Source organism: Acomys minous, assembly GCF_964271855.1.
Source record: "Acomys minous genome assembly, chromosome: 3".
Classification (NCBI taxonomy): Eukaryota; Metazoa; Chordata; class Mammalia; order Rodentia; family Muridae; genus Acomys; species Acomys minous.
In genome coordinates, this window is record NC_140485.1 from 96,286,607 (window position 1) to 96,314,449 (window position 27,843).

General features: G+C 45.0%; 1 protein-coding gene across 4 annotated transcripts in view; it reads right to left on the reverse strand.

Moving 5' to 3' along the window:
- METTL24 (methyltransferase like 24) overlaps nt 1-27,843 on the reverse strand; it is a 114,883-nt gene that overhangs the window by 57,101 nt on the left and 29,939 nt on the right. For 2 of the 4 annotated variants that reach the window (XM_084774481.1, XM_084774480.1), the window contains exons 2-4: nt 21,260-21,358; nt 14,558-14,697; nt 3,759-3,987 (exon numbers count right to left, since the gene is read on the reverse strand). In XM_084774481.1, coding sequence (XP_084630607.1) covers nt 3,759-3,987; nt 14,558-14,697; nt 21,260-21,358 — 468 coding nt within the window. Of the gene's footprint in view, nt 1-3,758; nt 3,988-14,557; nt 14,698-21,217; nt 21,359-27,843 lie in introns of all 4 variants that reach the window. The other 2 variants (XM_084774479.1, XM_084774478.1) reach the window with 1 other exon arrangement.

Below are 27,843 nucleotides of genomic sequence, written 5' to 3' on the forward strand. Positions count from 1 at the left end.
ACCATTTCAGTGTGGGCCAGACGGTAAATCATGCCTGGCAAGGCTGCATCTAGGTGATGTTAGTCCCTGGCAGACGGGGCTTCTGGTCCACATGGCTTTGCTGATGCAGCTGCTTCTGCATGGTGTTCCATAAAGGCTTTTTTTTTTTTGATTTATAGTTTGAAGTTAAAATTAGCAAAGAGTCTTTACAGCAGCACAAACGCCATATGCATCTTTCTGTCACTGTCTCCAAATACTGCGTGCATTTTGCTCTCACATTCCTTGCTTGACTAGAAACTAGGCTTGGATGCCGAGAAAAAGAAAAGAAAAGAAGAAAAAGAAAACCCAACCAAATGTGGAAGTTATTACAAAACTAAGTGAGATTTTTTTTTAATATTTTATTTTTTTCCCTAACCCTAACCCTAACCCTAACCTAACCCTAACCCTAACCCTACCCTAACCCTAACCCTAACACTAACACTAACCCTAAAATTAACCCTAACCCTAACCCTACCCTAACCCTAACCCTAACCCTAACCTAACCCTACCCTAACCCTAACCCTAACACTAACCCTAAAACTAACCCTAACCCTAACCTTACCCTAACCCTACCCTAACCCTAACCCTAACCCTAACCTTAACCCTAACCCTACCCTAACCCTAACCCTAACCCTACCTTAACCCTAACCCTAACCCTAACCCTACCCTAACCCTAACCTAACCCTAACCCTAACACTAACCCTAAAACTAACCCTAACCCTAACCCTAACCCTACCCTAACCCTACCCTAACCCTAACCCTAACCCTACCCTAACCCTAACCCTAACCCTACCTTAACCCTAACCCTAACCCTAACCCTACCCTAACCCTAACCTAACCCTAACCCTAATACTAACCCTAAAACTAACCCTAACCCTAACCCTAACCCTAACCCTAACCCTAACCTAACCCTACCCTAACCCTAACCCTAACACTAACCCTAAAACTAACCCTAACCCTAACCTTACCCTAACCCTACCCTAACCCTAACCCTAACCTTAACCCTAACCCTACCCTAACCCTAACCCTAACCCTACCTTAACCCTAACCCTAACCCTAACCCTACCCTAACCCTAACCTAACCCTAACCCTAACACTAACCCTAAAACTAACCCTAACCCTAACCCTACCCTAACCCTAACCCTAACCCTAACCCTACCCTAACCCTAACCCTAACCCTACCTTAACCCTAACCCTAACCCTAACCCTACCCTAACCCTAACCTAACCCTAACCCTAACACTAACCCTAAAACTAACCCTAACCCTAACCCTAACCCTAACCCTACCCTAACCCTAACCCTAACCCTAACCCTAACCCCACCCTAATCCTAACCCTAAATAAGTGAGATATTTTAAGGTCGTTGAAGCATCACTTGGCTTCTACGGCCACTTCCAGAATCCATGGAGAAAGCGGGAATACCGATCCTTCCCAGTGTTTTGCTCTTCCTGCCTCCCTTGCCTCAGCCATGTCCTATTTATCAATGTCTGCACACATGCGGAGAAATGAAACAGACCTTGCTCTCTCCAGGCCAGCACTGAGGCTTCCTTTTCTCTGGCACTGCGCAGCCCCTAGCAGTGTGCTATTCATGGAAGTGCTCACCCATGCTGGTTTGCTTTCTGTTGTTTTCTGTCTGGAAGAACTCACCCAAAGAGTCAGACACCTTTTCCACTCTCCAACAATGAATTAAAAGAGAAAAAAAAATCAAATACATACTTGGCAATTCTGAGGCAAATCACTTTCACTGCTATTAATGTTTTTAAGAAAAAAATAAGTCACCGTAGGAGCAAAGCAACCCTTTAAATCACCGTTTCTCTGTAAGTACCCTTGTAAATGCTTCTTCTATCACAGGGCCAGAATACCTCACACCGTCCTCAACATGAAGGTTAGCCCACTGCAGCTCCCAGGGAGCTGAACGCATGCACGTCACATCTGTGCCTCGTTATCTCAAAACATACTCTCTATATAGGACACGTGCTTGAATAAATTCTGTACACATATCAATTTTTCAAAGCCTCATTTCATCCTTTCCTTTAGCAACTCTTTGGCTAAAATGTTAGTTACTGAGAAAAAAAAAAGCAAAATGGCATTGACTTTAACTAAGCCCTTTTGTCTATTAAGTCTTGTCTCAGAAGACTGAGGGTGGACAGGGCCAGGGAGTAACGCCCAGAAAGGGGATCGACAAGACTCTTTAGCGAACCCAAAGAGTCCACTCTATGAATAATCTAGGAATTGGTTTGTAATTTTCGTCAGTAAAAAAGGTAGGTTTAGCCTGGCTCGGTGGTGTACGCCTGTGATCCCAGCACTCAGGAAGGCAGAGGCAGGCGGATCTCTGTGAGTTCGAGGCCAGCCTGGTCTACAAAGTGAGTCCAGGACAGCCAAGGCTACACAGAAAAACCATGTCTCTAAAAATCTAAATAAACAAATAAATAAATGGCAAGCTTGCAAAAGTAGGAGGGCCAAGTAGAATAAACTGGACTAAAATTCTGAAAAATGCCCCCACTTCTCATACTTATTAAAAAATTTAGTGGCACATGAGAAAAAATTCTGTTCAGAGATTTTACTCAAAATATTTTAAGTAGGAAGGTTAAGATTCCTGACAGTTGGGTGCCTGGTACTCTTGTCGTCAGAAACAAAGCACAAACCAACAACTAATCCCATGTTAGAAGAGGAATAAATTCCTTAAGGTTGTTCTTGAAAAGGCTTTTACGGTCCCGTTAAAGGGATGGGCTGGCTACTTTTGGGTACCACCAGACTGGCCTGTAGGTGAGCCTGTGGTGCACCTTCTTCATTGAAGATTGGTGTGGAAGGGCCCAGAGCCCGCTGTGGGTGGGGCCACTGCTGGACCGGTGGCCCTGGGTGCTGTAACAAAGCAGGCTGAGCAAGCAAACCAAGTAAGCAGTATTCCTCCGTGCCCTCTCTCTCCATCAGCTCCTCCCTCCAGGCTCCTGCCCTGAGTTCCTGCCCTGACCTCCCCCAGAGCTGTAAGAGAATAGAAACCCTTTCCTCCCCAACATGTTGTTAGTCATTGTGTTTTATCACAGCAGTAGAGACCCTAACTAAGATGGGGACTTTTCCTACAAAGAAGAGGAGGAAGAGAAGAGAGAAAGGAAAAGGGATAATGTGTAGGGGAAATCCTTTTATTAATGATCAGTAAGCCAATTAAAACTTAAAGTTCCCCTTCCCTTTATCCCACAGATGGACTTCTATTCTGTCATGTTTTAAATTACCTGGCACCCCAGGCTAGGAACTGTAGGCTAAGGCAGGCCAAGCTCAAAGAGAGATGGGGACCAAAAGAGGCGATGACAGCCAGAACCACACTTGCAGCATCATCTTAGATGCTTCAGTTAGCTGGGGTACATGATGCTAAAACTTGGGTTCAAAGAACACTGTTCAAAGATTGGGTTTCTTCACAATACTCCTCTATAGTGGAGTATTTGCATATATTCTACACCCTTTGACCTAATTATATATATTGCAATATGCAGGATGTCCATTCAATTTTATAAAGTAGGTTTTACTCAAAGCCATAGGTATTTCCTGTACTTTATGAGCCAAACGTCTCAAAATAGCAAGTAACCTGAGGAACAGTATACAAAATCGGTGTCTTACCAAACAGAAGCACGGGTGGTTAATTTTTGTATACTCAAAGCTGAAATAACCTGGATGAGGCTTGGTCTTCATTTTCTTTAATTGATTTATGCACTTTATTTAATTGTGAAATCAAACGAGAAGCCTCACCTTGTGATGCCCGAATTCATTCAAAACGCTTCCCAGTTTTCTGGTGTTGCTATGCAGTTTCTGAGCAGCCACAGCTGGATGCGGATCCCGCCAATCAATGGACAAACGGTGATGCCAGAGACGCTGACTCTCCAAAACATGGGCTGATTTGACACTAGGATCAAAACGATGCACTTCACATCCATCGTTGGCCATGCGCACCTCAAACTGCATGTCATCACTTCCCAGCCTAGAGACCAGAGAGAGAGAGAGAGAGAAAAAAAAAAATATATATATATATATACATATATATGATGAAGCAAAGTTAGCTGGGTAAATTGACAACTCTAATGCTACTCTTCCTAGTGACATCATGCTTTCTGTTTTAAAACGCATCTAGTATCCACATTCAATGAATGTCACATATACATGCTCTACACACACACACACACACACACACACACACACACACACACCTACTAGATCAAAGCCTCTGGATAAGATAAAACTTAATCTGCTAAACACGGATCACAAAATCACTAGCTAAACATGTAGGCATGTGAGAATGCTTTGTTTAAGTTGTAAATTATATTAGCAATGAAGCAAATAAAAATGTTGACTAGGTTCAATAGACATGCTGTGATCTGTATAACCACAGAGGTTGGGTACAGAGTAAGAGACTGGAGGGGTGTGGCCTCCCAAAGAAGGAAAAATAGAATATATAGTCATCATGCACTGGGTCTGCACAGGTCTACGTCAGATGGGGTCCCATTGACATGGGAAGTAGACATACGCTCCCCTACCTAACCTAGAAGCTATCTTCAGTTGACAACCACTTACAAAGGAAAAAATTAGAGTTTTCTCCAATGGAGGCTCATTGGGCATATAAATCACACTTAACAGCAGGCCTCATGGCCAGCAATAGATGGCCAACACTATGTTTGGAGAGGGTTTTTTTTTTTTTTTGTTTTTTGTTTTTGGTTTTTGTTTGTTTCATATTGCTTTTGGATTGTCTTGTTTTGTTTGTCTGGTTTTTACCTTACTGGTCTTTTCTTTGCTTTTATATTATGGTTTCCGGTTTTGTGTTTTGTCTGTGCTTCTGGAGGTTTTTCTTTGCTGTTGCTGTTAATTAGTTATTATCATTTGTTTGTTTGATTGTTTTTATTTACCTGTTTGTTCCCTAGAGAGAGAGACAGAGAGAGAGGGCAAAAAAAGGTGTGAGGTTGGAGGTTGGACGGGTGGGGAGGTAGGAACTGGAGGCTCTAGGAGGAGGTGAGTGAGGAGAAATTGTAATCAGAATATATTATATGAAGCAAAATTTATTTTCAACAAAAATAAGAATATCCACTAGTCTTTAGAGAATTTTCTTGGGCTGGGCATGGTGGCGCACGCCTTTAATCCCAGCACTCAGGAAGCAGAGGCAGACGCAGGTGGATCACTGTGTGTTCGAGGCCAGCCTGGTGTACAAAGTGAGTCCAGGACAACCAAGGCTACACAGAGAAACCCTGTCTCAAAAAACCGAAAGAGAGAGAAGGGTGGGGACATTTTCTCATCATAGGCCAAAACATTTAAGCTCAAGATTTGTTCCCTTGATGGGAGCTACATTCTACTGTGGCACTAACTTGCCTCTATGGTGCTAAGCACGACACCGGATTTGTGGGCAGCTGCTGAGTTCTTTTAAGTGGAGTGCATTTTACAGTAGTGCAGTTAAAGGAAAAAGGCAAATGTATGTGCTTCTGCTAGACCCAGATGCAAAGAAAGAATGTATACTCAAGTGCACATCAATAAAGGGAAGAAATTATGATGTGTTATACCTAAGTACCTAGTAGGTAGTGTATCATGGAAATAGTTCATATACTTACAAACACCGAGCTACTAAGAAAAATGTCTTATTTAGTGTAAGAATAGCCACACTGATTAAAGCACCAATTTAAATGGAAAACATAAAATTAGCCAAAAGAGAGTGATTTCTTTAATGGTAGTTAAGAATTCTCTGCCAAAATTTATATGCTTTTTTTTTTTTGAGAGGAAGAAGGAAAAGGATAGGAGCAGAGGGAGGGAGGGAGGGAAGGAGAGAGAGAGAGAGAGAGAGAGAGAGAGAGAGAGAGAGAGAGAGAGAGAGACAGAGACAGAGACAGAGACAGAGACAGAGACAGAGACAGAGACAGAGACAGAGAGACACAGAGACAGAGAGACACAGAGACAGAGAGACAGAGAGAGAGAGAGAATCTTACCACCTAGTCCAGGCTGGTCTTGAACTCTCAATCCCCCTGCCTCAGCTTCCTACTGCATGGAGCACAGGCAAGCACAACTATGCTTCATTTCAAAGTCCTATGATTACTTGTGATTTAAGATTGCAAAATCCCATAGAATGTCTGTAATACATTGGCCAAACCCAAACTAAGACAGCTGTTCCTGACTGTTGCATAACCTGGGCACACACAGAAACAGGACACGGTGGTCATTCGGCAGGTTTTAGCTCACGGAAAGCAGCTTTCCGTGCAGAAACCACCTACCTAAAGCTGCAAGGTCGTCCTGCGTGCCTCACTCTTCACCCTGTTGCATGGCTCTCTTCATCACTAGATACCTTGGCACGGCAGTCAACCCACGCCATCCCTCAACCAGACCTCATTAATCCACTTCAGCTGGGAAGATTCAACATTCCCGTGTCTTCTGCCGGAGAAGTCTTGTTCCCCATTTCCTTCGTTCTATAAAACCCCCTCAGCACCCTCTCTCCCTTCCACCCCTCCCTCCCTCTCTCCTCTTCATCTGGTTTCCTCCTTCCCTTTATTATGCTAGGGATCGGACCCAGAGCCTTGTACATATAAGTGCATGTAGAGGAGAGATAGAGGATGGGGCATATAAGCACTCTACACACTGAGCTATAACCCTTACACTATGTTTAAAAAAAAATTAATTATAGCTCTACATATGAGGGGGAAGGTAAGAAGCAGAGAAAATGAAAAGTAAGTTCTCTAAGACTAGAAATTGTGACCGTTAACTTCTAGAGATTAACATGGCTAGCACTTTTTCTGTATCTTTCCAGAATTCTTCTACACATATGCAGGAATGGTTTCTCCGATAAATTATTAGGAGCACATGCACATACATGTAAGCTAACCATTACATAACAGAGATATTTTATATGAGATGACCCCTCTTGTAACTTTCATTGACTGATCTTACTTTTGCTCAATTCATGAAATCCCTTTCTTTTCTCAGCAGTATTTCAGTCTGTAGCTGTGGGAAAATTATGCTTAGAAGAATAACTTACAGCGACTAAGTATTGCTTCTGGCTCAGGGTTTCCTCCTGTCCCGGAGGGGAAGGCATGGTGGAACAGCTCACAGTGTGGCAGGCGGGGAGCAGGAATGGAGCAGTAACAGGGAGAGGCCAGGGCAAGACAGAAAGCCCAGGACAGCCCAACCAAGGACTTACTTCCTCCAGCTAGGTCCCAGGCCCCACAGTGCTACCACTCCCCAACACTTTATTTACATCGGCAGGTCAAAAGCACCCTCATAGATACCCATAGAGACGCGAAACAATCCCCAATGTGTGCTTCAACCCACTCAAGTGGATGAGCTTCACCATCATAGTTAATGTGTGTGTGTGTGTGTGTGTGTGTGTGTGTGTGTGTGTGTGTGTGTGTACTGTAGAATTGCCACCCCACTTAATTCTAACATATGAATGTGTACTGTGCTGGGAAATCATAAGGTATGCTCATTTACCTAGTGTGTGCAGTTCTGCCTTTCATGTATTTAAAATAATGTGTTTTTCAGGCTTGGGTTTGCATTTGTCAAGCGTCCTGGCAGATGTAAAAAGCGAGGTGAAGAGTCAAGCTATTGTGTGACCCAACCCAACCCAACATCATAGCATCAGGAATGGCGTCCACATCTGGCCCCTCCAAAGCACGTGCTCTGTGGATTCCCTCTTTCACTGCAGGTGACCTGGGACATGGGGCTCTGAAGGAACATTCCTCTCAGGGTCTGGGAAGTTAATCCGGTTTTAGAGAGTGAGGCTGTGTTGACCTTGCTTGCTGCTGACTCTCCTGTGCCCCAGACAGTGGTAGACTTGTAATGCTGCCCTCAGTGACAGAAAACATTATACAAAGGCTTCGATTCCCAGGATACACAACAGTGTTCAGATGTTTGTGGCTGACTTCAATTCACTGACTTACCCCTGTATGTAAATGGGTATTTATAGGTTGCTATTCATGAGCAAGGCATCCACTGGGCATGAGGACAAATAAGTGGCCTTGAGCCAAGGAAGCTCACAAGGAAGTGATGAGGAAAGGACATTTTGAACAAATAATTATAATGACACCTATTATTGATTTTTTTTAACAAAGAACACCTTGAAAGTAAAGAATATTTTATTGATATTGAACTGTAAAGAGAATTTGCTGTAGAAAAGTTTACTTCATAGATAGATTTTCTTTAGTCCTTGGAGCAAGCAGCACATATCACACGTGTGGCTTTCATCTCAAGCTCTCAGGCAAGTGGTCCATTTTTCCCTTCTGTCTGTGTTGCAGCCACTGTAGAAAAAGAACAGTGGCTACACCTTTTTCCTAAAAGCTGCACACACCTCTTCCACTCGCAGAGCCATTGCTCATGACTAGTCCCGTGGCCATTGAAGCTACAGGGAAAGCCAAGAAATACAGGAATCCAAACAGTGGCTGTGTGCCTTGCTAACTGTGGGAGTTATGTTACCAAAGGCAGAACAGGAGAGTGGACACTCGGGGACAATTAGAAGCTTCTACAGTTCCCTTCTGAAGCACTTTGGCAGTCAGGATGCACACACAAAGGCCTCTAGTTAAGACTGCCAGCCCCACTCTGTAAGAGGGAGATGAAGTTATACAATTCTCTAATAAATATCGTCACATCAGTGCTGGGCTCTTGGGGCACACACTAAAAAGTTTAGAAGAAGGAAAATATTTACAGGGCTAAATTTCCAAGAGTAGACTAAACTAAACTATCAGGACCACTATGTTGGCCGTTGGCCCTCCTTCTGTGTCTCAGAGGTTGCCTGGAAGCAGCACCGTGGATTATACACTAATCAAGTAATGGATGTGCTTGCCATGCAGAGTAACATTCACAACGATTTCCTGGTAGATGTCACTAAGAGTTCTTGAAAGAGAAGTGCTTTATTTTGAAAGTTGTACACAGATGCTCTTTGGAGCAACCACAGGTGTGCTTTAAGTATGTGAACCATACGTATGGCAAACATGTGCTCTTATGGAAAAAGGACGGATCCTGGCAGGCCTTCGGTTAGTCTTTTTAAAACAGGATTGAGTGCACACAGTCGGTGAATTTTATGTTCCCTGGGACTCAAAATCTTGGGGTCATTACTCAAAGACAATCTGAAACCACAATGAGCTAACCCATCCCAGCATCCAATATGGTGTTGACAGGCTATGGGGAAACTGGAACAGCCATAGATTATTAGTGAGGATGTGCAATGGTATAGAGTCAAGATAAATGAAAAGACGTAGGCCCCAAACTTACACGTCAGTGCTCATCTCAGCACTCATAATAACTAAGGGGAAACTGTAAAGTCCATCAACTGATGACTGAAGAAACGGGACGGAGTATTTCCATACATTGGAATATGTCTCGGACACAAAGAGGAGTGGAACACTGATACATGCTACATTGAAGATGACCTGTGAAAACTGTGTTACAGACAACAGTCACAAGATGTGACATATTATATTCAGAACAGGTGACTCTATAGACAGAAAGCCATATATATATATATATATCCCCCACCAGAGCTTTGCAGAGAAGAGGATGATGACAATACCTGAAATTTAAGTGTAGTGACTAAGAGGAACCCCTGATTTGTATACTTAAGCATGTGAGCTATTTGTAGGTAAAACTGTTAAAAAGCCAAAAAAAAAAAAAAATCTAGAATACAGATTGGAAAAGTTCTTAGCCCTCATTGGTGAGAGTGGGAGGTCTAGAAGCAATGAGAAGTGAAAACCAATCAGCAGGATCAAGGGAGGCCCTCTGGCCAGGGAGCAGGCTAGATCTGTAAACTGCCGACAGCTTCTCTGTGTGTGTGGAGGGGTGTCTCAAAGCACAGAGACGATAGTTAATAGTGTATGTTATTTGTGTTAGTAACATTGCAAAATTCCAAAATATCATTTAAAACACGAGACCAGGCATGGTGGTATACGCCCTTAATCCCGCCACTCAGGAGGTAGAGGCAGGAGGATCTCTGTGAATTCGAGGCTACCTTGGTCTACGTAGGGTATTCCAGAAGAGCTGTGAAACCCTATCTTAAAAACAAACAAAACCCATGTATTTTCAGAACAGAACACTCCCAAAGGGATAAAATGGAATTTTAGGGATCAGGTGCATGCACACGTGTGCTCATGTACACACACACACACACACACACACACACACACACACACACACACACTTCTTCTTTTTACATATAAAGCATAGCTATTACATATTGCATAAACAGATATACAGTGTGTCTGTGGCATTACCAGACCACTGACAGGGTGATCAGAGAGAATGTATGTAGATATATGGAGGCCATGATCTGCCCCCCCCCTCACTTATCCTGTGCCAACATTTTCCCGCTGCCTCCATTCAAGCTCTGGAAAACAAAGATATTTGGCTGTGAGGCTCATTCATTCTTTTTGAAATGCTCCCAGCCACCAGAAATTGCAGGTTTTCTGTCTAAAACACTGGCTCGAGTTGCCTCGCCATGTGTGACTTAGGAAATCTTCTGTCTTACACCAAGAAATCATATCTTGAAGCCAAACAGTATAATTTGACACAGAGCGAGAGGAGATGGAAGATAGTGGCCTCAGCCTTGCTTCCTCTCATCTTCCTTTCCACACGCGTTCTGCCCCTAAATGCAACCACTGGCCTGAGGTAAACTCAGTGACTTCACCCTGTGTGCCGCTCATCCCGTTTTCCTACCACGCTGGACAACGCACCCATCACTGTCTACACCGGAAGACTTGTCTAAAGTTGTAAGGTATAAACCATCCTCTGTACACACAGCCATTTCTTTTTCTTCTTCTTTTTCTTCTTCTTCCTCTTCTTCTTCCTCTTCTTTTTCTTCTTCTTCCTCTTCTTCTTTTTCTTCTTCCTCTTCTTTTTCTTCTTCTTCCTCCTCCTCCTTCTTGTCCTCCTCTTCCTCCTCATCTTTCTCCTCCTCCTCCTCTACCTCCTCCCCCTCTGCCTCCTCCTCCTTCAGTTCCTATTCTTTTTCTTCTCTTCAACACTTACCTTCCTTTCTCATCCCTTCCTGTATGTCCACTGGTCCACTCTACACTATTTGAAAACTGAAACAGAGCTGAGTTTAATTTTCAGTAGAGCACATTGTATCAGGCAGTTGGTTTTTGTTTTGTTTTGTTTTTACATCCACTATGGAATATGAAATTTCTACTTCAAGCAGAGAAATTTTAGCCACGAGAGAGACAGTAGGGGCAACACGTGCTCCAGGGATGAGGCTGGAGGAGAGGGGGTGGGGCACATCAGACACAGGGTCATCAGCCTTTGTTTCCTGATCCCTGGATCCTTAGGCCAGGATAGTTGCCCCAGTTGCATCTGTATCTTTGGTTTGTCTGGGGACTCCTGGGCCCAGCAGAAACATAGTTTCATTACCACCCTTTCCTGGAGCTCAGACACACCCTATCACACAGCTGTGCCATCATTCTCAGACACTGGTGACCCAGGGCCAACGTTCTCCGCCATGTTCCCTCATTTCAGCACCACTGCTGTGCCTCTCCTCTCTGCATCAATTGAGGTGGAACCCAGCAATCAGCTTTCCAGCCACAAGCAGACAACGGAAGGGGTGTCTAGATCCCAGACCCCGAGACACAGCACAGTCACCATCCGTACCCACTGCCCACAATCCAAGTGCCATTTTTTAAAATCACAAGTGCATTCGTTAGATTCCTGTTTTCTGTTTTTCCCTTCTTGTTTGTTTGTGGAGTTTTTTTGGTTTAGTTTGGGCGTTGTTTGTTTATTTTGGTTTGGTTTGGGGAACAGGTTCTCATTTGTGGACAGAACTATCTGGCCTTGAGCTCATAAGATCCACCTGCCTCTGCCCCCTGAGTGCTGGGATTAAAGGTGTGCGCCACTATGCCCAGCTAGATTGCGGTTTGTAATAAAAAGCTTCCATGTTTTTCATCAAATATCAACCCTTCTGCTCTCTTCATTCCTATCTCCAGTGTAATTCAGAAGTTCTCATTTGCTTTTTTGCAAAGCTAATTTAGAATGTAAATGAAAAATAAAAAATAAAAATTTTCTCTATGTAATAATCTGAAATCTCGCAGCAGAACCATCTTATCAAACAGCTTGGAAGCATAAGGCAGGGGAAGAATTTCAAAACACCCCCTAAATAACTTCCCAAGTTTTATTTGATTCAGTTATATGCTTTAAATGAAATTATTGCAGAATGTAAAATGTTAAGAAGAACGGAAAGGCAGTTTGGAACCGGGAAATAGGCTCAAGATGACATTGGCAATTTGCATGCTATACTATGCAATTGTTTTTTGACCTACTTTCACGGATTTTTTTAAAATGACATAAAATAAACTCCATTGTCATGACTTCCTTTTCTTCCTAGGTCTTGAAGCACAGCTGGTGGCTTCCAGGAAAAGTTCTTACCTACGGGCTCTGAAGTTCCTGTCTGACTTAAGCCCCATTTGACACGCAGCCAGCATCGTCTTCTCAAGCAACCCCCGACATAGCCAATACCATCGAGCCAAGCCCCACCCAGAGACACCTGCAATATGCCTTCATTTGACCCACTTATTAATATATTCATTAACTTCTCACTTTTATTTGAATTCCTTGTTTTGAAAAATCCAAAATGAGTTGTTATTGGTGGTGGTGGTGGTGGGTTTTTTTGACACAGGATTGCCTGTGTCAGGTTGACCCTGAACTCATTATACTGTGGGAAATGACTTTGAACTTCTGGCCTTGCCTCTGTCTCCTGAGTGGTGGGATTCCTGGGTATGAGCTACCATGCCTCACTTTTGTAGTGCTGAGAATCAAGGCTGGGGCCACATGCATGCTGGGCAAACGCTGTAGGACTGAGCTATATCTCCTGCCCAGAAACTGCATCTCGCAGTTTGATTGACAGCCATGCTGGTCTCCTCTTAACCAGCTCCTTTGGGGAGGTCTCAGCGACCCAAGTATCTGCCCCTGGCCCTGTCCACAGGTCTGGCAAGTGTCTAAATGAGGACAGAGGGATGAAGTTAGTGAGACCTCTAGCTGGAACTTGCCTTGACGGTATTGGCTATGCCAAGGGTTGCTTGAGAGGGCTGTGTGTGGAACGGAGCTTGAGTCAGGCCGGCGCTGTGCAGCCCATTGGTTAGAACTGAGATTTTTCTGGACGCCACCAACTATGCCTCAAGACCATAGGAAGAATGGCAAGTTGTGACATCAGAGTTCATTTTATGTCACATTGAAAATTTGTGGAGAGCAGGCATGTGACATCATTTAGGGTCTTCTTGACTGCTTGCAAAAAACGCTACAGTGATCTAACCTGGGAACCTACTTGGCTTCTATAAATAGTCTACTGAGCTGAGTGCACCACACAGAAACAGCTCCCTCCTGCTTTGAGACAGGTACCATTTTGTCATGGTTGTTTTTGCTTTGCTTTCTGTGGGTTTGTTTGTTTGTTTTTGTCAACTTGACACAAGCTAGAGGTATCTGAGATGGAACCACAATTGAGAAAATGCCTGTATAAGATCAGGCTGTAGACAAGGCTGTAGGGCATTTTCTTAATTAGTGATTGATGTGAGAGGGCTCAGCCCATTGTGGGTGGGGCCATCCCTGGGCTGGTGGTCCTGGGTTCTATAAGAAGGCAGGCTGAGCAAGCCATGGGGAGCAAGCCAGTAAGCAGCACCCATCCATGGCCTCTGTATCAGCTCCTGCCTCTAGCCTTTTCTCTGACTTCCCTGAGTGAACTGTGGCGTGGAACTGTAAGCTTAGATAACCTTCTCCCCAAGTTGCTTTTGATCATGATATTCCATCACAGCTATAGAAACCTAAGACACAGTTCAGGAGTTTACAGAAGCTCTGTTAGACTTGGTGAAATGGTCTCTTACTTCATATCCATTCTTTACAGAGGTCTAAATCTGTTTGCACATCGAGGTAATTTTCAACCTGTATAATAGAGTCGATTTTTTGGCAAAAATCACATGGTTTTCTAAGAATTCCCTTTACTTTATTTTTTCATAAATATAAAGCTATACACAGATTGATCACTGGTACATCTCTCTCTCTCTCTCTCTCTCTCTCTCTCTCTCTCTCTCTCTCTCTCTCTCTCTCTCACACACACACACACACACACACACACACACACACACAAACATAAATCAAAACACAGAACAAAAAAAGAACCCAAAACAAATAACAGTAATAACAACAAAACCCAGTAGTGGCTCTTATCTGTCTTGTGTCATTCATAACTATGTGTGGCATTTCTGGCACATTCTTTTCCTCGCTATAGCCATTGATATTTTTCTCTCTCTAACAAAGGTGCTCTGATGCACACTGAAAGCCTTTGGTTTCTCCAAGGGGATCCTCCTCATGCTGAGAACTGAAGCTGCTACCTCATTACCAGCAGAAGGGGAGAAAAAGTGGCTCGGGCCAAGGTGACCTCCGTTGCTGATGGCAGCACCTGCAGCTGCTGGGGAGAGCAGCCTGCAGCTGAGTCCTGAGACAAATCACAGTGCCTGCACACGCTGCACCCCCACCCCCACCCCGTTGTCACTGAAAGGCCTTGGCTGCCTGCACGTTTGTTTGTTTTCTCCTCGGCTATTAAAAAAAAAAAGTCTTACCCTAAAGAGTAGAGGCGGCACTGCTTGTTGCGGATTTGATGAGCTAAGCCAAACCTGTCATCAAGACACACCAGCCAGGGCTTCGTGGAAGGGCTGGAGTCAGTAGCCGAGCTGTCTGTACCCATGTGATCGCATGCAATCTGTAAGGATTGGAAATCAATATGAATAATTTAAAATGCTAGATGATAAATAGCAGGTAGAGACTTAACGGCTTTCCCGGCTCCTGAAAACAGTAATAAGAGAGTTATGTCCTCCACTGCTAACTACTCTCCTCCCCCAGGGAACCACAAGACTGCTGGAAAACGTTCAGAGGAATTTCAATTACGTGCCAGATAAGAAGCAACCTCATGAAGACTCAGTGCGGGCTTGGAGGGAAATCAAGGGCTGCAGTAGCCGTCTGCCCAGATTGCAAATTGGGAACTAGGATGGGACAGAAGAGGCATCGGGAGGCTGTGCGGAGAGGACTGCTAATCTGGGGGATGAATTGATTGAGAAGGGTGTCTGGACTGAGGACTGGCCAGTGAGCTTACTGCAGGAGTGTGACACAACCCTGAGCAAACCGTTCCCAAGGTTACCTGTGCCTTGTGCAGTAAAGATGGGGCCACTGAGGCCAGCAAAGTCACCTGTGCTATCCAGGCGCACAGCTGGTGCTCAAACAAGTGACTTTCCTGCTGAGAAGGCAGGATTCTTTGTGAAAATCTCTAATGAGCTGCCTCCTGGGAGAGCAGGGCTGGAGTCCTGGAGCAGAAAGTGCTGCCCAGCTAACCCAAGCACTTCTTCTAAAGCATGCATCAAAATTAGGCAAGAGAACCAGAGGTCATGAGAGTCTAAGTTAAGCAGAAAGGACCCTCTAGTTCCAAGTGCACATTAAAGAGATGAACTTCATAGAGGAGGGTGGCTTGGGTCTGAGGCTGGTACTGTGCATGGCCAAGGCTGACGGAATAGAAGAAAACCATTCTGAGTCCCAGACATTTGCCCTCCTGAGTGGCCAACCACCTCTCAAAGCCCTCTGAGCCATCATCACATGGGAGACAAAAGTCACTCCAGATACAAAGTAGCTCTGAGGTTCCCTGCTTTCCTTCATTGGAAAACAACAATGGGAGGATTTTTTTTTCCTTAAGAAGGTATTCTAGAGCTGGCAAGATGGTTCAGTGTGTAAAATGATTGCTGAAAAATCCTCAGTAGTGTCTGTTTGTAACTCAAGCACTCATCAGAGATTGGTGGATCCTGGGGACTCCATAGCCAGCTCAGTCCAGCTGAATTGTGAACTCCGGGTTCAGTCAAAGACCCTCTCTCAATAAATAAATAAAATATAAAAGTAAAAGGTGGAAAGCAATGCAAGATAGCATTTGGTGTCAATCTCTGCCCTCCACATGAACACACATAGACAAACGAGCAACACACACACACACACACACACACACACACACACACACACGCAAAATCAGGGCTTGGAGAGATGTCTCAGTGATTAGGAGCACTGGAAGTTGTTCCAGAGAATCAGGGTTTAATTCCCAGCATCCACATGATAGCTTATAACTCCAGTCCCAGAGAATCCAACACCCTCTTCTGGTCTCTATGGGTGCTGAGGAGACAGTTCACAAACCTACGTTAGGTAAACACTCATACACATAAAATAAAAATAAATAAAATCTCCAAATAAATAAATGAAAGTAAAAGCAGCCAGGTGTGGTGGCACATGCTTTTAATTCCAGCACTGGGGAGGAGGACGAGGCAGAAGCACTGAGAGTTTAAGGCTTCCTCAGAGACATAAGGAATTTGAAGCCCACCCAAGTTGCATGAGACCTGATCTCAAAAAAAAGTAACAGCAACAACAAAACCCGAGAGAAAGCATTCCATGTTCTCCCCTTTCAACTCAATGTCTTTCTACTTCTCTGTCTCCAGCCACTGTTCAAAGGGGAAATTAGTCACTGGAAGATGGAACTGAACCCTTCTCTCTTAAGCAACAACTACAGAGCACATATGTTAACAGAGTACAGCAGCATGCTAGCCTGCAGAATTCATCTCCGACCGTTTGGCCAGAGGAAGTTCTGCCCCTGTCTTCTCCTCATCTGCTTCTCCTCACGCCCACAAAGACAAGGACACAGCATTAGGAAGGTTGAGAACCTCTCTGCTCTACAGTCTCTCTGTTATGATCGCACTTTATCTAATCACATTTTTTTTCTCATTCTAAGATTTTTTATCTTGCACAGATACTCTCCTTTCAGGAAAACACTCTTTCCACTTCCCTTCCTCTTTTATCTAAAAGATACAGCACAGGATTTATCCAATTTTAACCATTCATTAACCGTCTTATTGACAGATACTCATTTTTGGAAAATAACCACAAGTCCTCCATAAAATTCTCCTCATAAAATTAATTAAATATTGATTTAGTTCAAACTTTCTGGTTAAGATTTATAGCCAAGGTTTCAATAAACTCTCTTGCAAGAAAAATAAGCGAGGATAGCAACTTCAAGCCGAGCCCCAGATGAAGTAATTATACTCTCTGCCTGCCTAATTCCCCTTGTAATTTTAGCCATATAACATAAATTAGGTCCAGACAAAGGCAAATAGACTCCAGGAAAAAAAAATGTCTTGTGAAGTGTTTTTTAATTCATTTAGCTTAAAGAGATGTAAGGCGTCTCCATTTCATTTTGCACCCCAAAAGCTTGGATAGCAATTCTACCAACACCTGAGGAGAATGTGGCAAAAAGGCTCTTAAAGTTTGGGGAGTTTTTGGCAAGAATCCCTTAAAAATTAACTGTATAGTTATATGGTTACATTATTTTGAAAGCTCAAAGCAGAAATGAATTTTTTGTTCTCTCTCTCTCTCTCTCCCCCCCCCCTTCCCTTCCTTTCTTGGGAGAGAGAGAGAGGGGGGGAGGGAGAGAGAGCACCCCAATATAATACATAATATTGATATAATGTTGCGAAGTTCTAATATGTGTCTCCTGATCTCTAGAGCCTGACTTCTTAGGTTATTTTTACAAGTAGATGTGTAGGTAAATGGATAAATAACAGATCATAGATGGACAAGTAATAGTTTTAAAATAAAACACAGAATTTAAAGCATCCTTTTTTTCTTATTTAGAACAGCCACTCTTGCTTAGATGAACTCTGTATTGAAAGCCTTGCTTCCTGGAGGCATATGAATGTGGGGGTTGCCATGGCTCTGGAGCCTTCCATTAGAGCAGAGCACGTGCTTATGAGTTAACCGTTTCCTGTTAGCAGTTCACCTTACCACTCACTGCAGAACCCTATAGTGTAATCAGGCCCTCCCATATTAAGAAAAACAATATTGCTAATGAAACTGGACCCGAGGCTCTGCCTACTAGAGTCAAATGCCAGGTCCTGTGGCATTTCATCACAAATTAAATAAATAAATAAATAAATAAATAAATAAATAAATAATTCAGGGCCCTGACCATGCCACCATGGTCATCACTATGCACACCACACCCATGGCTGCCTAATGCCCACCCACAAGCTTGCGCTCCGTTGGATGCCTTTTTTACATCCTACCTTCCACTAGGGAGGAGCATTTTTTATTTAGGTTTGAGATCCCAGAGACCAGCAGAGTGCCAGCCCCTGGGCAGGCCATCGACAAATGCTTTTTGTACAGATATATGTGGAAAAACTCAGCCATGAACTTATCAAATGCTGGGCCTTACTGTACCCAGTTTGAACATACATTTGAAGGATTTTTTTTTTAAGCGGCATAAGAGGATGGGGGTGGAATTCACTTAGTGACTCACTGCTGCTGACTGAGAATTTTAGGTAACAGTGACTTTAATATTCCGCAAGTTTTGCAGCCTTCCATTGTTAGCATGATCTTTAAATGAGGCGTAAGTCACAGGAACAGCCAAAAGGCTCCTCGCTGCATAACGAACGGGCGGAAGCAGAGGTGAAAGGATCTGATGAAGAATCCGTGTCATCGATGATGGCGCCCACCTGGAAGCCATCGGAGCTCAGAGCCTCACCTGGATAAAATGTCTCCTGATTACAAAATCATTGTGAGGCCTGCAATCTAGCTCATTTTCTAAAGGGAAAAAAAAAGCCTTCCACTGTGTTTGGATGGAAGGAACTCAAGACCCATCATTTCAAAATATTCCAAACTAGTACAATGGTTACCTCAGGCTGCATTCTCCAGAGGGACTGTGACTTCAGAAAGAGCCGTTGGCTTGACTTTTCCTATGTGTAACAAGCTATATAGATTTTTTTTTCTGGCGCGGGCAGGGAGAGGGTAGGGGCACAGCCTTGAATCTTCTTGGTCACTGGGCTTGCAAGTTCATTTTTTTCCCCTCCATGTACAAAGTACGAAAGCATCATGCTTGGCCGTTTCTTAGGGCGTCACTGTCTTATGAAGACCGCCATCAAGTTTAGCGGAAACATTGTCACTTTGCTCTTATATTGTGGCTTTGCTCTTCACGGCTCTTGTATCAGATAGGATCTGTGCTCCAGCTGAGGAGCCCACATCACACTGTGGAAGGAAGGGCCCTTCTCCTACAGCTCCAAACACTAGGTCTCCACTACAGCGCTTCTCAAGCTGTCTAATAATTATGTATCTATCCACTCAGCTCTGGGCTCCTTGTGGCCAACACTGCAAGCCTAGTGCCTTCCAAATTCATTGACCACATAGGAGCTCAGAAATACATGGGTAAAAGCTACGTTTTGTACAGCACTCAGCCATAGGGGAAGCCTTAGAGGCATTTGGTCCAATCGCAAGCTTTCCGGATCAGAACAGGGGCAGCCATGGAAGCAAAATCAATTGTCTAAGTTCCCATGTTAGCCCATACCCCATCAGTTGTCTAAGTTCCCATGTTAGCCCACATCCCATCAGTTGTCTAAGTTCCCATGTTAGCCCACATCCCATCAGTTGTCTAGGTCCCAAGGTTAGCCCACATCCCATCAGTTGTCTAGGTTCCCATGTTAGCCCACATCCCATCAGTTGTCTAGGTCCCAAGGTTAGCCCACATCCCATCAGTTGTCTAGGTTCTGAGGTTAGCCCACATCCCATCAGTTGTCTAGGTCCTGAGGTTAGCCCACATCCCATCAGTTGTTTAGGTCCTGAGGTTAGCCCACATCCCATCAGTTGTCTAGGTCCCGAGGTTAGCGCATATCCCATCAGAACATGCTTCCATCTTCTAGTGTCCTTTCCCCCTTTCAGACCATGGCTCGTGAGAAGTCTGAAATGACCACTGAATGCTCCAGAAGCATCTTTTAAGTAAATACCCCTCACGTAAGCTATAGAAAATTAACCTAAAATATATATAAGATGGAATTTGGAGAGTTGTGCTCAATAAATTAACTTTCAAATTCAGTGTGTATATTTAGTACTTCTAATTTTTCTCCAGGCTTTTAAAGAACATTTTTAGGTTACAATTAAGAGATCCAGTCTCCAATCCTTCATCTAAAACCAAACTGTAAAATTTAAATTTCAATATTCTAATTAAGCCTGGGTAAGTCCACCAATTAATTTAAAGCAGCCCAAATGAGATAAATTTCTGTCAAGCACATGGGCCGATTTATGATTCTATCAGCCACAGTTAACTCCACAAGCATTTATGTCCATGTTTGGGGGACACATATTAAAATCTCTATGACTGTCTGATGGCAGCATGTAAGAAATAAGGTTTTTAACATAAATGAATCTCTTACAGCTCTGGAAATTAACCAGGCACAGTGGCATACACCTGCAGCCTCGGCACTCAGGAGGAGTTCAAGGTGGCAGGCAGACGGTGGGTGGTGGGCAGCGGTTGGGGGGGCCAGGGGCGGGGGGGGCACACTAGACCATATTCTTTTCCATCCTTCATAATTGGTTTGGCTGCCAAGGATGCTCAGTGCGTGCCAAGGACCAGTGGACTTAAGGAAATAAGCAACCAGCACCCCCCTTCCCCCCAGGGCCACATCTGCCCAGGGAGCATCCTAGGGTGAGACTGTGCTCATTCCCCAGGCTCAGAAAGTTCTCCCTTCTGCCACCTCTCAGTCCGGGGCTACGCATCCCTCGGGCCTCCATCTCCTCTGACATCTGCCTTTTCCCTAAGAATGAACCTTCTGATCAATGTGCCAAGCGCCCTCCTCAAGGCCTGACTCCGCCTCACCCCAGGAGCTGGGCACGAGCCTCCACAGTGTGTTAAGCCACTACCAATGGGCAAGCTCTGCAATGACATAGGGCAGGGCGCTCTGAAGACAGGGAAGTGAGCACTGGGGCCATTAACTTCTCGTGGCTCTCCTCAGAGTCCCTGCCTTCCTTGCCCATCGCTGCGTGGCTGCCGAGCGCCTGTGGCTGGGAAGCGCTTCCGACTAGGAAAGGAGCTGAGCTTCCAGATGATGGTTCTGTTCTGTGACACGCTTGACTGCCTACTCACGGGGACAAATCTGTCTCTTCAAATGGCTTTCCAAAGCAATTTTCTAAAGCGACTCCTCAAAAACACTTGGGGATGAATCACAAGAACATTCCAGGTTGTTGAGAGTCCTGGAGGGAAGAAGATGACAGGCAAATGGAAACTTCTCTGCCTTCTATGCCTCCGTGGGAGTAGAAAAAAATGGAGCAGCAGCGGTTCAGAGCCCAGGTCCCTACCCTGCTCCTATTAGGAATGCCTCACCACCTCCCCGGCCTAGAGGGGGCAAACTCTCCTTGCAATGGTTGGTCAGTACCTTTGACATTATCCCCAAACTTATTGGAGCTTGAAACACAACCTGAGTGGTGCTGATGTAGTTCAGGAACCTTGAGGCTTCTTCATCCAGGGACCGAGCAGGGCCTGCCCACGGCTGAAGCTCTATACGCCACCGGGGATGCTGTGAAGGACAGAAAACACAGTCAGTGTGTAGATCGAGGATCTGGACAGAGCAGGAGGAATTTGAGACTGGGCCAAGGCTTTCATCTTGCGTGCACAGAGCTGCTGCCGTTTTGACCTCATAAGCCACGAAGGGGGGGGGGGCGTTGTAAGGAAGTCATCTTTCTTAGCACCGAGAGATGTGGACAGTGACACATATACTGCTGAGGATGCTGAGCTGTTAGCCCCAAACCTGGATGGTGGCTTTCAGGCCCTGAGAGGCAGCTTACACCTGTCCTCAGAGAACCTGAGGTACTCCCAGTCCTGGGTGGTTAATGGTGGAACCGGGCCACATTTACAAGCAAGGATGGGCAGCAGAAAGACTTAGGGAGATCAGTGGTCTGGCAAAAAGCTCAGCTGGAAACGCCTGCAGGCAAAAAGGCAGCGCTGGTCAGGAACCCTTCGCTCATAGCTCCTCTCCTAGGGGCTCGTCATTTGGAGACCTCCAAGGACCCCAGAGATTCCAAGTGGAGGTGAGGGCTCAGCCTGCAGGACAAGAGACATTCCAGGGGCGGGCATGACGAATGACGGGCTGCAGGGAGACTTCAGTGGTCTGCTGGGAGCAATTGCATGCCGGGTTGGCAGAAGCAAGCAAGGGAGCTTCCTGGCAGCAGCCCACTGGTTTAGTTTGCGTGCCTGGCAAATGTGTGTCTCCCTGGCTTGGGCAAAGCCCCACAGATTTTGCCTCAGGACTGCTTCTTGTTGCTATAACTGTCTTTGCCTGCTTGTCTCACATAGCTGGCACGGCTGAGACCCTCACTGCCTATAGCATAATAATATCCCTCCATAGGTGCTACTCTCTCTGTTGGGCAGATTTCCTATAGAGGATTTTATAACTCCTGATAATGATTTATACACTGATTCAAGTAACTTTAAACCCTCCTGCAATACAGCAAAAAACTGTCAGAGGCTCTAGGAACTTCCATGTGAATTACATCTAGGAGGAAAACAAGATTGAAACAGAACTAATCATCAAGGAGATACATTCATTCTAGGTTTAGGCCCAGGTGTGCACTACGATGCCATATGAAGAATAAATGGTTAGCTATACAAGACAAGACAGACACCTGTTTCTTAGAAAAACCTTGACATAAAAACCTTTACTTTGAACAGTGTACATATGACATAAGAAAAAGATAAAGCTTCGGCTTTGAACTCATAATGAGCATAGAGATAAAACCACTGCTTTAAACTTAAAATAAACAAAAGCACCTAGTTAGATGTAGTTCTAATGACAGAACTTGCAGTTGGTCGTCCTACTGTAACTCGCCTTTTGTGTTACAACTGCATCTATTCTTGAATGAGGGCCATTTTTCTCACATAGAGAACCTTTGTCTTAGAGGGTACAAAACCCAGGACAGAAATAAAGTCGTTGGTTGATTAGTTTTCTTCCGTCCACCATTCATCTGAATATGCGCTTGTCTGTCTGATTGTCTGTGTATCTGTTTATATGTATGAATGTCTGATTGTCTGCCTGTATGCCTGGAGGAATACATATGTACAAGTGGATAAATGTGCCTGTGTCTATGCATACGCATGTATGATGGGGTCCCCTTGAATGTGTGTATGGATGTATATGTATGTATGAACTGATAACTATGAAATGTGTGAGGATGCATGATTCCCCCCCCCCTCTGGCTTACAAAGAGTTAATGAGCCTCTGACTCTGCATAGAAGTCCTGAGTCTTTCCCCTGGCCTGTCTAGGGGCTAGACTTTGATAGTGGTCCTAGATTAGAGGGCCTGCAAGTAATCAGGTTGACCCCAAGCTCACTTAATGGTGAGAAAGAGGCCACGGGAAGGTTCTGGAGACCAGATAGGAAGACCATTTGTGTACATAATTTATTCTCCAGGCTGTTGTTGCAAGGGCTGTCACTACCACCACCCACCCCCAACCAACAGAAACATGAGACACTAATACAAACACGATTGTCTCCCCTTAGACAGGGTGGCCTAGGGGACTCTCGAATAAACTAAAAGGAGGAGGAGCCAGGCAAGCAGGTTAGTCAGGGCAAAACAGCTCTCCTTCTGCATGAGGATGCGTGCAAACACTTGAGACATAATGAGATACTAGCCAGGGCTGGGCAAGACTGAATGTTTATGGTTGCATGGCTGATGGGCTCAGCAGCACCCAACAACCCTCCCGGTCCTGTAGCTTAAGACTATGAAGTTCCTCAAGACAAAGAGCCTCTTTGGTCTTCCGTAGGCTGCCTCTGTCTCGGATATCCACTCAAGGGACTGTAGCCTATGACAGCTTGGAGAGGCCTTGCTTAGCTTATCACTCTGCTGACTTTGTCCTGAAATTATTCATGATTTTTGAACAAGGGTCCTCACAAGTTATTTATCCAGGGCATGGTGGCATACATCTCAACACTGGCCCACGCTGAGGCAGGAAGATAGCAAGGTCACAGCCAGCCAGGCTTTACTTGCAATGGCCAATTTCAATTGTCAACTCGATGAGATTTCCAACGGTAGTTGATAGGCATCTGTGCACACCTGTGGGGGATTCTCCTGATTAGATTGGTTGAGGTGGGAGCACCTGCCCACTGTGGGTGGCACCATTCCCAAGGCTAGGATCACAGAGTGCGTATAAAGAAGAAAGGGAGCTGAGCACAAGCATTCCTTGCTGCCTGCTTCTGGACTATTTGTGAATTCAGTGTGGCCTGCTACTTCCATCTCCTGCTACTGTGACTTCTCCATCTTATAATTGACTGTAACACAGAGCAACAAGAAAAAGAAACTAAGACAGCTGCATAGCAAGACTCTGTCTTGTGGAAACAACATAGCCATTCTGCTCTGCAAGGTGCCTTGACTGAGGACAGCCATGCCCGGGAGCTGGTGTTATCCTGTGACGGTAGAGCAGAAAGCATCAAGGAAGGCTAGCTAATCTACCTTCCCTCCTCTTACTGATTTTTGTTCTTCTCTTATTAGATGCTGATCACCATTCAGTCAGTCAATATTTAATCAAGCACCAGCACGGACCAGGCAAGAATAAGTACAGATCTTAATGCAATCTCCACGCTCCCAGGAGATACCATGGTTAGGGGCAGACATCAGATTTGTACAAAATGACTCTGAAAAGAAAACAAGAACACATTTAAGGGAGTTATCCTTTTCAAGGGAACTGCTTCTAAAGTCACAAGTTAAACACATGTAAGCCCAAACACTTCCTCCCTGCGCCTGCTCACATACTTTTCTGCATCGAATGGACAGAGTGTTTTCATGGATCTCATCTAGGGCACTTACTAGCGATGATGAAAGCGAGTCCAACTGTCCTGTCTACATTTGTCATCTAGGTGACTTGGGCAAGTATCAGCCAGGGACTCAGCAGGACGCTGGAAACCATCACATTGACTGACTGAGGAGAATTTCACAGAGGGACTGTTTACAGAGGTAGGGGCAAGATTTAAGGATGCACAGGAGGACTACTGTGACACTGAAGGTCCTGAAAAACAAGGCCAAGCTGACCCCTGCCCTAGTTCCAAGAAACCACCACCGGCAGCCTTAGGAAAAACACCTCCCCCTTGGCTTGCGGTTTTAGTCTTTATAAGCAGTCTGTAACAGCTACTCAGGGTCCCTTGGCCTCTCGAGTGCTGAGGTACCCTGACGAGCCAGCAATAAACCTTTGCTCTTTGCATCAGCGCTGTGGTGTTTGAGTGGTCTCTCGAGATGACCCCTTCCCGAAGTGGACTCTAGGGTCCAACAACACCACACACACACCACACACACCACACACACACACCACACACACCACACACACCACACACACCACACACACCACACACACACACCACACATACCACACACACCACACACACACACACCACACACACACCACACACACATGCCACACACACATGCCACACACACATGCCACACACACACCACACACACATACCACACATACACCACACACACGCCACACACAGGCCACACACACATGCCATGCACATACATATCACACACACACCACATACACATATTACACACACATATCACACATACACACCACACACACCACACATACACCACACACACACCACATACACACCACACACACACCACACACACACACACACACACACACACACACACATACACACGCAGATCACAGTGAAGAGTTTCTATGGCTAACAACCCAAAACGCAACAAGGTCTTTCTAGACCGATTAAAGAGACACTTTCAACCCAGCAGCACCTGGACCCCGGGCCTAGCACACAGAAATGACTTCACACAAGGGCAGTTGTGAGTCTCTCTTGTTAAACGTAGGGTCATCTTTCCGAAACCTGATACTTTTCATTCCCAGCTAAGTGTTGACCACAAAGAAGCTAAACACAGCTGTGCTGGTGGGTAGCGTAAGTCGAGGGACCCCCCCTACCCCCCCACCCCCCGTGGAGGTCTAATAGAAACACACAGACAGCAAGGAAGGCTCTCAAGTGTGCTCTCGCTTACTGCTTTGGTTGAGCTGTTTAAAAAACATTTCACATAAAGCCATGTTCTTATTGGAATCAATCTGACAGCAGGTTGTGATTCTTTCCCCATGGAAACCACTAGCTTTTATCATCTCTTTCAATTATCATTTGTCTTAATTCTCCACCGCACACATCAACATAACGTTCTTCCCAGATTCTCACAAACAGAATTCTATGAGCACCTTCAAATACTCAGGGAAGTTTAATAGAAAAGAGTAAAACCCATAACTTTCTTTAAAATATATATAGTACACACACCACACACACATGCCACACACACACACACACACACACACACACACACACCACACACCACACACACCACACACACATGCCACACACACACCACACACACATCACACACACACACACACCACACACACATCACACACACACACACACACACACCACACACACCACACACACCATACACACATGCCACACACACACACACCACACACACCACACACACCACACACACCACACACACACACACACACACACACACACACAATGATGGTTTTGCTCCACACAATTTCCTAAATGCCAGGGTGCACTGTGCGCCTATTATCCCTGAGCTTCGAATATCAAGTGACCATAACAACGCCACCTCCATCACCCCTAGGCGGTGGGGCTGTGGATTCCCAACCCCGTGCATCCAGCGAATCCATCAGATGACTCTTGAGGCAGGTAGAGCAGTCACTTAGCAGCAGGTGGCTGCAAGTCGAGTTGCTTTGTATTGGCTTGTCTGTCTGTTTTCCCACAGGCCTGTGTGGAAATGTCAAGTGCAGCGTTACAATGAGTTGTCCCACAGAGGCGCACCCTCCACACACCCCCAGCCCCCCACCCCACACCCCCACCCCCACCCCACCCCACACCCCCCGCCAATGGAAGCCCATCTAGGCCTTCGAAATCCATGGTCTTGCCTCTTAAGAGGCCCGTAATTCACACAAGGCGGAAGGGCGGGGTTTGAAGGCGGGGCTGGGGGAGTGGCATACAGACACTTCCTAACACCTGAGCGAATTCCTGTGCTGAGGGGAAAAGAAGCGCCATTCTAGCACTTACTCTGAAACTTAACTCTCTTGCAAGGAAGTCAGGAGGCTTTCTTTTCATGGAATTCCAAACACTAAGATCAAAGACAGCAGAAAGTCCTTTGCAAAGCTAGCTCACATCAATCTTCCCCCCCCTCCCCCTCCCCGTGCTATGTTGCAGACATTCCAGGTTCTGCTTTCCAAAGGGAAAAGGTGATCCCGTGCATCAGACCAGGGGCCTGACTCAGTGAGATCGCACCAAGCACAGACGTGAGGGTTTGGGATATCTTTATCATTTATTACATCAGCATTAAATTTTGCTTCTTATGAAAGAAAGAAAACTGGCTCTCTCAAAACAGGGAGCTGGATTCTAAGATTTTATTCCTACAGGATAATGAAGGGGAAAAAAATTAAAGCACTCTTTTAAAATACTTCTTTGCCTGCCAGCCTCCACTCATAAATTCAAGACAAAAGCCTTGAGTTAAACTGACGGTAATAAAAAATACTTTTTTTCCTTAGGCAGGCCCACCCATGACCTAGAAAAAAAGAAGGAAAAAAAAAAAAAGAGGAGGAGAACCATGAGACTCTGCCTTGCAAAAGCTTTGTCTGGAAATTTAGAATAACAGTTTTCTTCTTCACAGGCAGTTTCCTCACCCTCATAAATGATGTCATGCAGCCATGAGGAAACTGTCAAAAAAAAAGAGTGGCACAGTGAGCTTTGAGCTATGGCTTCACTGTGCTGCCCAGGCTGCTCTTCAACCCACTATATAACTCACTCCAACCTCAAACTTGAGATTCTCCTGCCTCAGCTTCCCAAGCAATAGGATTTACAAGCATGTGTCATCAGGCATAGCACAAACAAATTCTATACAAGTCTTTTTTTTTTTTTTGTAAACACTGAGACAGAGGAAAGAAAATATTCAAATAAAGCAAACAGAAATAAAGT